This window comes from Hypanus sabinus, chromosome 3, assembly GCF_030144855.1.
Source record: "Hypanus sabinus isolate sHypSab1 chromosome 3, sHypSab1.hap1, whole genome shotgun sequence".
Classification (NCBI taxonomy): Eukaryota; Metazoa; Chordata; class Chondrichthyes; order Myliobatiformes; family Dasyatidae; genus Hypanus; species Hypanus sabinus.
The window spans coordinates 110678429-110695226 of NC_082708.1; the positions used below are offsets into that span (position 1 = coordinate 110678429).

At 38.1% G+C, this 16798-nt stretch overlaps 1 protein-coding gene across 1 annotated transcript in view; it reads left to right on the top strand.

Annotated features, from left to right (window-relative positions):
- etfdh (electron transfer flavoprotein dehydrogenase) overlaps nt 1–16798 on the top strand; it is a 57191-nt gene that overhangs the window by 12404 nt on the left and 27989 nt on the right. The window contains exons 2-8 of the mRNA XM_059964938.1: nt 709–855; nt 5927–6156; nt 6685–6766; nt 6964–7082; nt 9444–9521; nt 11766–11912; nt 16320–16460. Coding sequence (XP_059820921.1) covers nt 709–855; nt 5927–6156; nt 6685–6766; nt 6964–7082; nt 9444–9521; nt 11766–11912; nt 16320–16460 — 944 coding nt within the window. The remainder of the gene's footprint in view (nt 1–708; nt 856–5926; nt 6157–6684; nt 6767–6963; nt 7083–9443; nt 9522–11765; nt 11913–16319; nt 16461–16798) is intronic.

Sequence of the window (16798 nt, forward strand, 5' to 3'; positions counted from 1 at the left end):
ACTGGTCCAAGACCTGTCCAAACACTCCTATGCCAACATAGAATACAGGTATTTAGAAACGTATTGAGAAATTTGAGATCGTGCATCAGAAGCCCACAGACAGACTGAGTTATCCCACAAAAATAGATCCAATTGCCCCATTAGTTTCTGGTCCACCTGTGAAATAAACTACCGTATGTTCCTATGTTGGCCTCAGTAGCCACTTTAATCCATAAAAACATGAAGCTGAATTAAACATTTTTTAATCCTAACACTGCCCAAAACCTTTGGACTACAAACAAATTCAAATAAAAAAATCACAAATTCATGGAGTGCTAATATAATAATTCCCACTGATTGTGAGGATAAAAAGTGGCCATAAGGCTTGAAATTATTTTGATTAAAAAAATTGATCCAGTCAAATTTCGGCTTTAGAGTTTATTTCACATAAATTTTCAATGTGGACATGAGCAATTTCATACCTGAAGTTTTAAACTAGTGTCTAGGTTGTATGGTGCGCACTTGCAATTGGACTTCAAGTCAATTCACAGAGCTGTGGTTGGTTTGGTATGCAGATATATGCAGTATGATCTGAACTCAAGGCCAAATTCTTTGTGTGAAGTGCATAAATCAGCTTCTAATTATGTGTCAAAGTTTAGCATTCTGAAGCAACAAATATCTTCAGTAGGTGTGTTTTTAAGTGCATTTCAATTTGTTTTCCTTCTACAGTGCACAGTCTGTGTCCTTTCAATGTACTGCGGAGGAGATGTGTACCAATCTTGGTGTATGCTGGAAGATGTTCTTCCTCCGCTTCAGTTTCCCGTATCACAACACACTACACAGTCCATCCACGGGATAAAGATCCACGATGGAAAGGTAACTCACAGAATTGGAATATTATGTTTGGAAATTTGGTCAGATCAGATTTCATGTCAGCATTTAGTAATTGAAATTTACTTTGTGTTCCTCTGTTATCCAAAATTCAGCATGTTTTACTGATGTTTAAACAGATGAAAGGAATAGCAACACACACTAAATGAGGGCGGAACCGAGCATGTCAGGCAGCATCAATGGAAATGAATAAGCAGGGAGGTGGAGGAGAAAAAGCCAAAAGGTGATCAGTGGTGGTTGGGAGAGGGTGGATGAAGTGGCTATGTGGAAAAGTCCATGTCCCAAGCCTTCCCTGGTAATGCACCCCATTTCTTTCTCTGCTACATTGACAACTGCTTGATGCTGCTTCATTCACCCATGCTGAGCTCATCAATTCCATAAATTTTGCCTCCAACTTCCACCTTGCCCTTAAATTCATTTTGCCTATTTCTGACACCTCTTATCCATTTCTCAATCTGTCTGTCTCCATCTCTGGAGACAACTTGTCTACCAATATCTTTTATAGACTCACTGATTCCCGTGGCTAACTTGACTACAGGTTTCCCTTGCAATCAGAAGGTAGAGCGTTCTTATGAAACGTTTGTAAACTGAAATGTCTTAAAGCGAAGAAGCAAATACCATTAATTTATATGGGGAAATATTTTTGAGCGTTCTCAGACCCAAAAAAATAACCTACCAAATCAAACCAAATAACACATAAAACCTAAAATAACACTAACGTGTAGTAAAAGCAGGAATGATATGATAAATATACACCCTATATAAAATAGAAATATTATATGTACGGTGTAGTTTCACTTATCAAACTTGGGAAGACAGCGAGCCAAAATTGATTTGGAGAAAAAAAATCGGCACGTACACACATGTGCACGTACACGCCTATGCACATGTGTATGCACATACACGCATGCGCAAACAACTGCCCACACAAGGCTTCACAGTCATTGTAGTCTTTCTCGGGGCAAACACATGTATAAAGCAGGCGTCTTTCTTTCGTAAAAGCGAAAATCCTCTTTGGTTAGCGAAAACAGGTACTAATGTAGGTCTTTCGTAACAGCAAGCTGTCGTAAAGCGAATGTTGGAAAAACGGGGGCCACCTGTTCCCACCCTGTCTCCTGTAAAAATGCCATTTCCTTCTTTCAGTTCCTTTGTCTCCATTGCATCTGTTCACAGGATGAGGCTTTCCTTTTCAGGACATCAGAGATGTCTTCATTCTTCAAAGAACAGGGTTTCCCTTCCTCCACCATTGATGCTGCCCTCAACCACATCTCCTCCATTTCCCATACACCTGCGCTCACCCCATCTTCCTTAACAGGGACAGAGTTCCTCTTGTCCTCATCTACCAACCCATGAGCCTCCACATTCAACACATCAGTCTCCACAACTCCCATCATCTTCAACAAGACCTTACCACCAAACGCATCTTTTACCCCACACTCTTTGCCTTCTGCAGGGATTGCTGCCTCTGTGATTCCCTTGTCCATTTGTCCCTCCTGACATCTCCCACCTGGCACTTATCCATTCAAACTTAAGAGGTGCTGCACCCGCCCATTCATCTCCTCCTGCACCTCCACAAAGGGCCCTAGCGAATCCTTCTAGGTGAGACAACACTTAACATGTGAATCTTTTGGGGTCGTCTACTGTATCCAGTGCGCCTGATGTGGCATCCTGTACAGTAGTGAGACCTGACGTAGACTGAGGAGCAATTTTGTCGAGCACCTCAGCTCCATCCGCAAAATGCGAAATTTCCTGGTGGCCGACCATTTCAAATCCTATCCCCATTCCCATTCCAGCAAGTCAGTCCCTGGCTTCCCCTTCTGCCATGATGAGACCACTCTGAGGTTGGAGGAGAAACACCTCATATTCCCTCTAGATAGCCTCCAACTTGATGGCATGAACATCAATTTTTCCTAAAGGTAATTTTTTTTCTTCTTTCTTCTGCCCCCCCCCCCCCCCCCATTTCCCCACTCTGGCCTTTGGCCTTTGATTTCCGCACATTTTGTGTGTATTGCTCTGAATTTCCAGCATCTGCATGGTCTTGTGTTAATGATATAAATAGCAACCTAGAGCCTTGCATTTTCCCAAGTTACAGATTCTTATTATGTCACCATATTACATTTCTCTTTGAGTTTCAGGGTAACTAACTACAATCAGAAAATGTTTTCTTACAGTTGTCAGTACAGGAAAACAATATGGTAGTGTGCTGTGTGACCACGGTAATGTAGCGGTTAGTATGGTGCTTTACAGCATCAGAGATCATGGTTCAATGCCACCGCTGCCTGTAAAGAGACTGGGTACGTTCTCACCGTGACCCTATAGGTTTCCTCTGGGTGCTCTGGCTTCCTCCTACATACCAAGATGTACAGGTTCGGTTTTGTAAGTTGTAGGCAAGTTATGTTGGCAAGGAAGCATAACAACATTTGCAGAATGTTCCCAGTACAATCATCGGACTGTGTTGATCGCTGTCCATCAAAACAGTGGAATGTGTTGTTTGTATCTATAACGTGACAAGGCTAATCTTTATTTTATCTTTAACAATAACTTAACTGGCTGAACATAGTTATACTGTTATGAACCCTGTAACTGGGTCACTTACCAGCAAAGATAGAGAGGTCCGTTGAAGTCTGATGGTACTATTTTTAACAGTATTTATTAGTAAAAATACACAAAAATAACATCAATGCAAACATACAGATAATATACGTCATCAATACTAAATCTAAAAGTGCGGGTATAATAATAATCAATAAGAAATAGCTCTATTGTTGTCTAGGGGGATAAATGTATTGTCCGATGGAAATATAAAAGTCACTCAGTTCATTCAGGCTGCAGCCTTTGGTTGGAGTCAAGGGAGAGATTTTTAGAAACTTGCCGGCTTTTCCTTTTATGATTTCGATCCTTCAGAGTCTTGTTGTCATGGCGGTTCACTTGTGGCCTCTCCTTTAGCTAAGCCGTTCTTCCGTGATAAGCCCGCTACCCTGGCAAGGGAGGACGCACACAGGCCCCACCAGCTTTGGCTATCAAACGCTGTCACTGGATTTCCAGCATTTCTCCTGGTGCGTCTAAAGGGGTTGTTCCCCAGACCCTCTTTTATCCTTACTCACGGGGTCTCAGATGTCAAATCAGGTTGGGATCATGCAATCCCTCAACCAGCTCACTCTGGTCATCCCCTGAGGGCGTCAATGAATAGTACAGTACTCAATACACAATTCCGTCTCCAAGAGACAATAGCCGTTATCAATGGTTCCGTCTTGCTGAGGCCAGGACACATTCCAAACCCTGTATATTCTGGACGTCTCTCTCTCTCTCTCATTTCCTGGGTCCCAGACCTGAATTAATAGCGATCTTGCGATTCTCACAAAGAAGAGGGTGACTTTGTACCCTTCGGCCCCTCAGAGTTGTGGCATATTCGTAACAATACAATGTTTATTTCTCACCTCTGCTTTGATCTGGGACAGTCTAAAGCCTTTAGGCATCTTTCAAATGTATGCTTGTACCCAAAGAATGATCAATAAGTAGTCCAGTACACTTTTCTAGTATACCAGTACTACTATATCATTGCATCAGTATTATATTACTTGTTGATCATATAACTTAGATTAATTCACCAAGTTCTGGCATTGTATATCCTCCTGGGTCATGCATAAAGCCACTCATGTTCTCAATATGTCCAGAAGGAGTCAGCTTTATTGCTGTTACTATACTTGTGATTTGGTGCCTTCACACAACCAGTCCAATACTTTACTCCAGTAATAAGGCTTTTAATTTTGCCATCATTCTCTAATAATTTCATTATTCTAAGGATCATCCTTCGTTTATGTGTTTCTTGCAGGCTCTTCACAGCACTCTTTCTGGTCTTCACTGTCTACAAGTTGTAAAGACTTCTCTTACCAATCCTGCTGTACTGCTTGACCTAACCCAATATTACTACAGAGATACTATATATTGACATTGTTTTATAATATTAAATTCATATTCAACTGACACGTATTTTATGTAAACACTTTTTGTAATTCTCTGAACAATCTGTTGGAATATCCCGCTGATAGTAATGATTAAACCTTTAGCATGTACAAAATGTATCTAGTTAAATATTGAAAAAATAAGTTTATCACTAAATCTGTCCTTGTCCAGTAATAGCAAAGTCAAGACAATTGATAGAGGACAAGTTTGAATATTATTAATATAGAAACTAACATTATTTCAAATGTTGCTAAGGGTAGCGTGTAATTGAAAATAGGAGGATACCATCTATTACCATTGGAAGACACCACTCAGAATTACAGAGCAGATGCAGGAAGAGAAACCATTGCTTGGTATATAAAAGGAAAATACTGTATATGTGAAATTCTGAAATATAATCAAAATGCAGGAAATACTCAGCTGATCAGGCAACAGTAATAGAGAAAGATAGAGTTAACATTTTAGCTTGTTGAATATATAGTTTCTCATTTGATAGGTGCTGTAAACTATATTCCTGAAATCTGATTCCAAGAGAAAGAAAGATGAAAGTAGAACTACACTATTTCAGTATATAGTATTATACAAAAACCTGATTGGCAGAATGGTGTCTGTACTAATGTACTCATACCATTAATCCATTATGGCATGGACATTTACAATCTGATGAATAATAAATACAAACTGGATCTGCATCTTGAACCATATAATAAATTTGGCATGTTTTGAATTTTTCTTCAAATTGTACAATTCACAGAATTCTTTGGAATTGTTGTTTGGATTCAGCATTATCAGATTATTATATTGTAAATTTAGGTATTCTGTATCTGGCTAGTTTCATTTGCTGTAATTGTAGTGAAAAATTGATACACTTGGATATTGTGATTGTTATCTTAATTGATTTTATCTTTAAAAAAGGCAATTTCTATGTTACTATGCCCCATCTATATAATATATAAATCAATGTGGTCTGTAGTTTAGAAACGTCTTCAGTGTTTGTTTCCCAACTTTCATATGTCAAGTATCTCTAAACTTTAAAAGTAATTAATCTAATCAATTTATATTTCCTGTTATAGTATTCCATCTTTTTTCCAAGGGGTCAACATGGAGCGATTCGCTGACGAAGCTGATGTAGTGATAGTTGGCGGAGGTCCTGCTGGCCTATCTGCAGCAATCCACCTCAAGCAGCTAGCTGGCAAACATGGCAAGGAAATACGAGTTTGTTTAGTGGAGAAATCGGCACAGATTGGTGGACATATCCTTTCAGGAGCATGTCTAGATCCGAAAGCTCTGGACGAGTTATTTCCTGATTGGAGGGACAGAGGGGTAAGGATTGTTTATGTTTACTTTGATCTTTTAATTGACTTATTGAAAAATTACAATTTGTGGTTTATGCGGCAATACAGTTCTATTTGGTGTGAAGATGTCAAAGATACATGTATAGCAGATGAGTTAGGAATAGCTCTATGTAGTAAAATATGAGCAATAAGATATATTTGATTATAATACTCTAAGCCTGATGCAACTTACAGGCTGAACCCTAATGTAAGACACCCTCAAAAGGAAGAACAAAAGCTCACATAGGACTATTTTTGAAGAAAATCAGAGCCATTTTCAATGATTCAGTGGTTCCATTTAATATTGGAGAATGTATACAATATACAACCTGAAATTCTTACTCTTTGCAGACATCCACAAAACAGAAGAAAAATTCCGAAGAATGAATGACAGAAAAGCATAGAACTCCCAAAACCCACTTTCCCTCCCACACATGTATCTTTATTTTTATTAGGGATATATGTATGTTCAGAATTCTTTTGAAACCTGTTAATGTTTTGTTTATGTACCTAACAGGCTCCACTGAACACGCCAGTGAAGGAAGATGTATTTGGTATATTAACAGAGAAATACAGAATTCCTGTTCCATTGTTACCAGGTATGGTCAACATATATAACCTTTTGCAAGTCAATGCAAAGCTGAAGAAGGATCATTTTTATTTCGCATTCCAGAAACAAGTATTCCTTGGTCAGATGCTATACACCTAAGGTGCTAATTACTTTCAGCGGATGCGTATGAAAGTAACTTTATTAGCTAAAGTTCTGCTTTGTTCCCCAATTCTTGTTTCTGTGCAGGTCTTCCCATGAGAAATCATGGAAATTATATTGTCCGTTTGGGTCATGTGGTGAGATGGTTAGGTGAGCAAGCAGAAGAACTTGGTGTGGAATTGTATCCAGGGTATGCAGCTTCTGAGGTGAATAGCAATTTAAGGTTTAATACATACATTTACTTTAAGTGTATTTTAATATTAATTTAATAATACAAGTCAGTATTGTTTGGTATCTTCTACATTTGGATTTATCTGCCCTAAGGAATTTTGCATTAGGACCAATTTGTTGTTATATTTTCTTTATTGACCTTTTAAGTTGTTCAAACAAGACTTTTCTGGAAATAGACAAAAGATCCCATGTTTATTTCTCTAATTTGATTTTGAAATTTCCTCTTTCTTGTAAAATCGCATCCAAGGTAGTTGGATATCATTCGATATATACTGATGTTTTATATTGAAGAATATTTGCAGGATTAATATATATCATTAGGCCAATTAGTCTATTACTTGAAATGTGCTGGAACCGATTACTCGGGAAGTAATAATGGCACATTTGGAAAATCATTATCTAATCAAGCAGAGCTAAGATAATTTCACAAAGGGGAAACGTCTGATAAATTGAAAGTGTGAACCAGAGTGGATAGAAGAAAGCTAGTAGTTTTATTTAGACATCCATAAGGCATCCAACAAAGTGCCTCAAAAAGTAAGTTACAAGATGAGAGCCAGTATTATTGGAGCTAATTTATAGGCATGGGTAGAGAATTGACTAAAAGGCATAAAGTGATGAATAGGGATGAGAAGGTCATTTTTCATTTGGCAACTAGTAACCAGTGGGAAACCACAAAATTCAGTGTATCATTGCTAGAATCACAACTGTATACAATAAATATTAAAGACAGAGAAAGAAAACAAAGCTTCAGAAACCATATTTGTGAAGAACACAATAATAAAGAAGAAGGTGAATTGCAAAGAGAATACAGAAAGATATTGATAGGTTATTGACAGATTTAAGTAAGTTACAAAAAGTTGGCAAATGTGTTCATTTTGGAAGGAAGAGCAGAAGAACAACATAGTAAACCAAGAAAACTACGGAAAGCTGAGGGAGAAAGATTTGGAAATCCTTGTGCTCAGAGTAAGGAAAGCTAGGAGATAAGTAAGCGGGTATTTGGGAAGGCTAACGGACTTTTTGCTCTTCTTTCAAGAGAGATTGTGTATTAAAGTAGATAAGTCTTAATCAAACTGCATGAGCACTAGTGTGACCATATCTAGAGTACTACAAACAATTTTGGTCCCTCTATTTGAAAAATAGCATTAAATTGGATCACCCATCCCCGCACACCCCCCTTCTGCCAGCATGCCCGCCTTCTCTCCACGCACATGCACACACCACTTCTCACCCATCCCCCATATATCTACATACACACACACACATACATATATATACTGGATTACTGAAACATTAAATGTGCAACAAGTTGGAATGCTACTCATTGGAGTTTACAAACTTTAAACAGAAGTTTCTTGGGAGATTGGGATGTGCTGGTGTGGAGATGCTAGACAAGATAAATGCTGAATGAATGTTTCCTTTAATGGGAGAGTCAAGGACCAAGGGGCATATTCTCAAAACAAGGAGTTAAGTATTTAAGATGGAACTGAAGAAGAATTTCTTCTCTTAAAGCTGTGAGTCGTAACTCCTGAGCACAATGTTGATTTAAGGCTGAAATAGATTTAAAATCAGTCAGGATTTGGGGGGAAGAGTAGGAAAGTGCATGAGGAATTTTGTGTCTGCCATGATCATATTGAGTGGCAGAATAGATTCTAGGGGTTGAATGATTCACTGCTGTTCCCATGACATTATATTGCAAGTACCAGTACTGATCGGGGATGGTTCAGTTTTCTGTTTGTGTAGAGTTGACTAGCTTTTCTAATTAGTATATGTTATGTTGAAAGAGTGTCATTTACTGGGATGGTGATGGATAGGAAAAAGGTTACCATCTTTTATTGCGACAGAATATCCTTGTATTGAATTTAGTTGCAAATAATCTCCTAATCTATGCAAACCTACATATTGCTTGCTGAAGAAATTCAACCTGTAATGAAGTAGTCCTGCTGAAATTTAAGGAGGTACTGGGAGTCTGCTGTCTCTCACAGGAATGTCTGCAACAAGGAGAGAGAAAATTTCAATTAAGGACATTGATCATTTAAGTCTGAGACTAAGATTTTTTTTGCTCAGGATTGCAAATCTTTGGAGTTCTCTAACTCATAGATTTGTAAATGCTTAATTGACAGCAGTAGATTTATGAACAAAGGATCTAGGAAATTTGTAGGTTAGATTGTGGATTTGATGCATAAGGTCACAGTGATGCTACTGAACGGTGACCAGGCATGAAGGCCACATGCCCTACTCCTGCCTTTCTTAAATATTTTTTTGCCATCCACTTATTACCTTCGACATGCTGGTGAAAATTATTGCATTAGTGTAAAGTTTGTTTTTTTTTAATTTAGCTATTATTTCATGAAGATGGAAGCATTAAGGGAATTTCTACCAATGATGTGGGTATTCATAAAGATGGCTCACCCAAGGTATGGTTATTAAGTCCTTCATTAATTTGTTACTGTTCAAAAGTAGAACATATTCTAGTTTGAATATGTTTCGCAAGGAAAAAAAATACAAAAGCTTTTTTTTTGTGCTCTTGCAACTCATTTTTTTAAATGTCATTGGGATGTAGCTGATACCGTCAGATCACCATCTAGTGTTCAACACTGGCACTCAGAAGTTAGCAGTGAGCAACTTATAATGGGTGTGATAATAGTGTTATTTAGTCCATTCCTAAATAATGAATTTTCATAAAATAATACATTTAACTCAATGTAATCTAAGTTGGGATCTATACCCAGTGCTGGGTATAACTTGGAGCTGATTGTGTTCCCATTATTTTGTTGCTCATCTTTTGGTAAGGGTTGCAGGTTTCAGAGGGGCTGCTGAAGTAAGCACTGTGAGTTGCTGCAATCATCTGCTAATTAGAGCATACTGTTCAACAGAAAGAGTGCATTATTGATCGAGAAGCTGGATGCTGGAGTCCTGTAGCAGAGGTGCCAGCAACATATTCCTTTGATGTTGGTAGTTCAGCTTTTTGAGTGTTATTGTAGCTGCATCTATCTACACAAATAATAAGTAGTCTTATCACTTTTACACCTGTTAGGATTTTAGAATATTGGGAGAATTCAAGATGTAAGAGGTAAGAATTTCTAGATTGTCCTTTGTTGAGATATCCAAATAAGCTTCTGCTCGAACACAAATGAAAGTACCTCATGTCCTGCAAGTGTAACTGGAAAACTAAAATCAATCAGCTCATCGGGTATCATTTGTGAAGAGTGTTGATGACATTGGAGCAAAAAAACATTCTTCTTTGATGCATCTTTCTTAGATGGAGGGAGTCATTGGCCAGGTCATTGGTTAGCATTATTACAGCACTTGTGAATGGGATGGAATGGAACAGAACACTAGAACATTCAGTGCACAGCCATTCTATTAATATAACAATGGAGTAGAAGTCATTGAAGTGATTCAAAATGTTTGGGCACTACACTATATCCAGTTGTAGCTACATCATGTAACATTCAACAACTATCATCTTTTTTGTTAGCTATGCCAAGACAGGTTCTTTCTCTGGATCCCTCCTTGATTTCAGTTCAATAAGAATTTCTTTGGGCCCTATCTCATCAAATGCTATCTTGCTATCTTGCTGTTCAGTACAAATTCTCTCAAGCTTTTGGCCCATTGGCCTTCAGAGTTCAAAATATTAAGTCCAGGAGATGGGGTGTTATGTTGAAGTTGTATAAGACATTGGTGAGGCCTAATTTGGAGTTTTATGTGCAGTTTTGGTCACGTAGCTACAGGAAAGATGTAAATGAGGTTGAAAGAGCATAGTGAACATTTACAAGGATGTTACTGGGACTGAAGGACCTGAGTTATAAGGAAAGATTGAATAGGTTAGGACTTTATTCCTTGGAATGTAGAAGATTGAGGAGAAATTTGATAGAGGTACACAAAATTATGAGGGGTATAGATAGGGTAAATACAAGCAGACTTTTTCCACTGAGGTCGGATGGAACTACAACTAGAGGTCATGGGTTGAGGGTGAAAGGTGAAAAGTTTAAGGGGAACATGAGGGGAAACTTACTCATGTTTGAGAACATGGAACGAGCTGCAAGTGGTGCAAGCAAGCTCGATTTCAACATTTAAGAGAAGTCTGGATAGGTACATGGATGGGAGGGGTATGTCCAGCTGCCAGTTGCTGGGAGTTGGCAGTAAATTTAAATGGTTCAGCACAGGAGATGGGCCGAACAGCCTGTTTCTGTGCTGTATTTTTTAATGACTATAAATTTATACTGCAGCATTTTATATTCTAAATATGTGAAATACATCATTTAAAATATCCACCACCAGAAAGTTGAAATCTGAGGATATTATAAGGTATTCACTTTCAGTGTGAAGGTGAACTATACTTTATTTTTTTAGGTATTTACAGTATTTTTTTAAGTGTGCACTAGTTCTCTCACAGGAACGGAGTAAGTTTTCAAAGTGCTATGGGCTCTTCTGGCAAAATGGTGCTGGCTACAACTGGGAAAATTTGTATTAAATAAGATAAACATTTTCAAGTAAAGTGGAGATTATTTGGATGAGATTCAGAAGATAAGATTGTGTAAGATTGAATAACATTGGTGATACAGATTGTATTGCAAAGTAAACTTTGTTTAATTCGATAAAATGGAAAACAGATTCCCTATATTAATTGAAATACTTTTCTGAATGCTTTTTTAAAGGACACATTTGAAAGAGGAATGGAACTTCATGCTAAAGTGACAATATTTGGTGAGGGTTGCCATGGACACCTTGCTAAGCAATTGTACAGACATTTCAAACTAAGAGAGAACTGTGAACCACAGACATATGGAATAGGTTTGAAAGAGGTAAATGTGCTTTGAATTCTCTCCCATTATTGGCTAATTTGGTTGTTCACAACAGGGTTTTAACAAAGACTATCATGAGGATTTGATGAACTTTCTAAACATAGGGGCTTGCTGTAGATAACAGAAATTTGATGAGGGTGGAATTAACAATAAATGAAATTGGAGGCATATAACTGACTACAGCAAGAAAGTATGCTGCTTGATGTTCAAAATGCTTAATGGGAGAATTGTTGAGCGAAGCTTGATACCAAATGTTTTGAGCATAGATATTTAAAAGCTTGGAGATGGAAAGACAGTCAGAGAAGCAGAAAGAAGTGGAGAAGGAGTTCTGGCTCGGGGATCTGAAAACAGTTGACAAAATGACAGAATGATACCGTAAATTCCGGACTATAAGCCGCTACTTTTTTCCCACGCTTTGAACACTGCGGCCTATACTACGGTGCGGCTAATGCATGTTTTTTTTTCATGCCGCCAAAAACATTTTGCCTCGTAACAGTAGACCAATAAAATTGATGAGTAGTTCACAGAGGTCCAATGAAATTGTACGATAAATTTAGCGCACTTTCACAATTAAATTATTGTAAATCAGTCATTTATACTCACCCTCATCAACATGGAAAACACTCGAAGAAAAGCATATGATGCAGCTTTTAAGTTAAAGGCAATCAATCTGGCGGTTGAAGAAGGAAATCAAGCTGCTGCACATAATCTTGGGATAAATAAATCGATGTTGAAACGGTGGAGACGCCAGCGTGAAGAACTGAGTCAATGCAAAAAGACGACAAAAGCTTTCCGAGGTAATCATAGCAGATGGCCCGAACTTGAAAACTTTCTTGAAGACTGGGTTAACACACAGAGAGCAGGCGGCCGCGGTGTTTCCACCGTGCAGATCAGACAAGGCTAAAGCAATCGCCACCAAAATGAAAATCGAAGATTTTAGAGGTGGGCCATCGTTGTGTTTTAGATTTATGAGACGAAAAGGCCTGTCCGTCAGGGTACGCACGACTCTGTGTCAGCAGCTCCCTCCCGACCACGAGGAAAAGCTTGCTAACTTCCGCACATTCACTCAAACAAAGATAGCAGAGAATTCCATCGGGCCAGATGATATCATAAATATGGATGAAGTACCTTTGACGTTTGACCTGCCTCTCACTCGGACTGTTAATAAAAAAAGGTGACTCGTCCATCACACTGAAAACAAGTGGCCATGAGAGAACGCATTTTACTTGTGTTCTGAGCTGCACAGCATCCGGACTAAAGCTTCCACCGATGGTGATTTTTTAAGTGGCTGACAATGGAAGTTCAGTGAAAGTTGCCATCAAGAGTACAAACTCAATTCCAGCTGTGATTCCTGGGGGTACCACGAAGTATTTGCAGCCACTGGACATCAGCGTGAACTGGGCATTTAAAGTGGCGCTGCGCGTTGAGTGGGAGGCTTGGATGACGAGTGGTGAGAAATCCTTTACCAAAACAGGACGCATGCGAAGAGCATCTTTAACTCAAGTCTGCCAGTGGATCCTAAATGCGTGGAGCGGTGTCACAACTTCCACCATCACCAGCGGGTTTCAAAAGGCTGGACTGCTGCGTGATGAAGAGGACTGCGTGCGCTCAAGTGAGAGCGACAACGAAGAGACTGAAGTGAGTGACGAGATCCTGAGGTTTTATTCAATTCGGACACTGAAGGACTTTGATGGTTTTAGTGCGCAGGAGGAAGATGAAGAAGGTGATCAATAACTTTTCCTGGTAGGCTGCAGTATATATATTTTTTTTACCAGTCGTTAGGAGATATTGGAATGCTGTTCGTGCACTGTTCAGTAAAAAAGTATACGCAACGTAATTTGTGTGTTACCGATACGTATGTATATTTAAAAGTAGCTGTGTTACAGGCACTGTTCGAAAAAAAGCATTTGCAATATATATTTGTTTGTTACCATACGGATTTAATTAAAAGTTAAAAAATCCTCACGTGTAATATCTTTCTGTGTAACTATCTCATATTACAACGTGGGACACCTGCGGCTTAAAATCCGGTGCGGCTTGTACAAGTACAAAATTGATTTTCTTTCTAAAATTAGAGCGTGTGGCTTTTAATCAGGTGCGCTCTGTAGTCCAGAATCTACGGTACTTTGCACATCCCAATTTTTATCGGAGTTGAGGACACAAAGATTTAAGTATCATGTAGGGCCACAGTAGATTATAAAGATGGAAAGGTTTGCATGTGTGGACATAATTGAGCATGAGATCAAACATTTCAAAACGCCGGCCTTGGAGGTTATCTGAGTTGCATTCAATAAAAATCTGAAATACATAAAATATAATTAACAGCATCAAATCTTCAAAGTCTTTCATAAGTGCATTTCCAAAATCTCTCCATCCCGTCTTTCTGTCTCATCAAAACAAAAGACTTTTCAATTCTTGGAGTTCTCTTATGCTATCTGTCTACATAGTCCTGAAGTCTGTACCTATTTTTTCTAATTGCTTATTTCCAAATTTCTTCTCACTTGCGGTGACTTTGAAATAATGTTCCATATATAATGTTCATGATATTAATAGTCATGAAAATGATATGGTAGTCCTACTATCTACACCTAACCACACCTCTCAACTTCCTAGTCAACATTTCACTTCCAACCAGTTTAATGAAAGATGGTTCTGTCTTTTAATCAGTTTTATGTTCATGCAGTTATTGCTTTCAAATTCCATGAACTTCATTATTGTGAGTGTTTATTGTGTAATATTTTGTCAAAAGCTTTCTAAACATCTACATTACTACATCAACTGCATTGCCCCCATTGACTTAACACTACTTTGAAGAATAATCTAATATGATTTTTCTTTAACACATGTATGGTAAGTGTTAATTCTGACTTAGAATAGTATTTCAAGTTCTTATCACAAACTTTCAGCTGACAGTTCTGCCATTGCTGGGTTTCTCACACTCCATGTGTTGTCCTATAACACTATTCCCTTATCTCAAAGGAATGGAAAGAGCTGCCTCAGTTTCACCCTTTGCTTGGAAATCTGCTATGGTTCTCATATTTCCCTATTTCCCTGTGACATAGAAAGGTGCCTCTTTTCCCCTTTGAGCTGTCTGGGAAATCTCATCAATATCATTCTCCCATATATTCTCTGTAACCTATTCTCTGTCAAGTTAACAACCCCTGATTTTCCTATGACCAGCTTTTGCCAACTAACTTACCAACTAGCATGCTTTTGGTGTTGTCAGAGAAGATGACAGAGCACCTGATGAAAACTCACCTGCCCTTAGAAAGAACATCCAAACTCTACAGAGACAGCATCTAGGAACTAGGATCCCTGGAACTGTGAAATACAGTAGATGCACTACCATCAGTATCACTGTGCCTTACAGGAACAGACAATTTTAATCTTTTAAATACTCTAGTCTTCAGTGATTTAAAAATAGAGAAACCACCAATTTTGCTTTAATACTGGCTGACAACCAAAGCCCAGTATTAAATTGCAGAAATGGAATGTGGGCCATGTCCTTAAGAGTTCCATCTTGATCTTTGGACCTCCTAGATCTGTTGTTTAGTTTTGACAGTATCTATGGAGAGAAATGGATTTTTGGGTCGAGACCCCTCCTCAAGACTCCATAGATGCAGCTTAACCTGCTGAGTTCCTCCAGCTCCTTTCAGTTGCTTAAAAAATTATTGTTGTTTCTTCATCACCACTGGTTTTGAATCCCGGAAGTCCCTATTCAGTGAAATTGGGGGAATACTTTCACCGGAAGAATACAGCAATTGAAGAAGATGGATCACCACCATATTTTATTGAAAAATTGCCCATATTATCTGAGTATCTCTTGTATAAATTGCCACTCCTTGTAGATCTACACCAAAATCATTTTTACTTCCATCATATGCTTCCTTTAATGAGGCTTTCAGAACTGGATGTGGTAGACCCTATTGTACTTTAACTAAAGTTAACTACATTTAAACATCACCTTGCTTTTGTATTTTAAGGCTATGACAATTAATCCAAGTGTCTTTTACTTTAGTAACTTGTGTTTATCTTTTTTACAGCCAATATTTCTGCACACAACATATATCACACCTGAATTTCATTTAAAAGTATTTATTTTCCCTGTGCTTATGTTTGTCCACCATATTTACCTATCCACATATTCTTTAAAATTTTCTGTTTTGATCACAAATATTTATTTATTTTGATCATATCTGCAGACTTTTGAATAAAATTTTAAATAATTGAGCAATATTAACTCTAAATGTTAGCATCTGTCTGTTAATTTCAATTTTAAATTTACATTACTCTTCCTCTTCAGTCTGATTTGCATTTGTTTTGAGCATAAAACCTTACAATCCAGCAGAAGCAGTTATGATAATACTAAATTTTACATTGTATTTCTTGCTTGTATTTCATTGGCAGCTCTGGGTTATTGATGAAAAAAAATGGAGACCTGGCAGAGTGGAACACAGTGTAGGATGGCCCCTGGACAGGCATACATATGGTGGGTCATTCCTCTATCATTTAAATGAAGGAGAACCATTGGTCGCTTTGGGCTTTGTGGTAAGTGCATTAATTACTGTTGCACCTTTGTTAATGTATTTGCTGAGCAGGCTAAATAAAAGTTAGAATGGAAATAGTCTTAATTTATTTTAAATACATTTCCTTTTTTTTTCCTAGTTAAGTTTCTCACAGTGCAGTATAAGCTTAGGTTAACCAAGTATGATGATTTTCCCCTTTGTTTCCAGTCCTGATGAAGGGTCCTGGCTCAAAATGTTGACTGTTAACTCTTTTTCCATAGATGCTGCCTGGCCTGCTGTCCTCCAGCATTTTGTGTGTGTTGCTTCGTCATTTACAGAGCTCTTGAACTTCCTTGCTTGAGCTTCCATTACCTATTACCA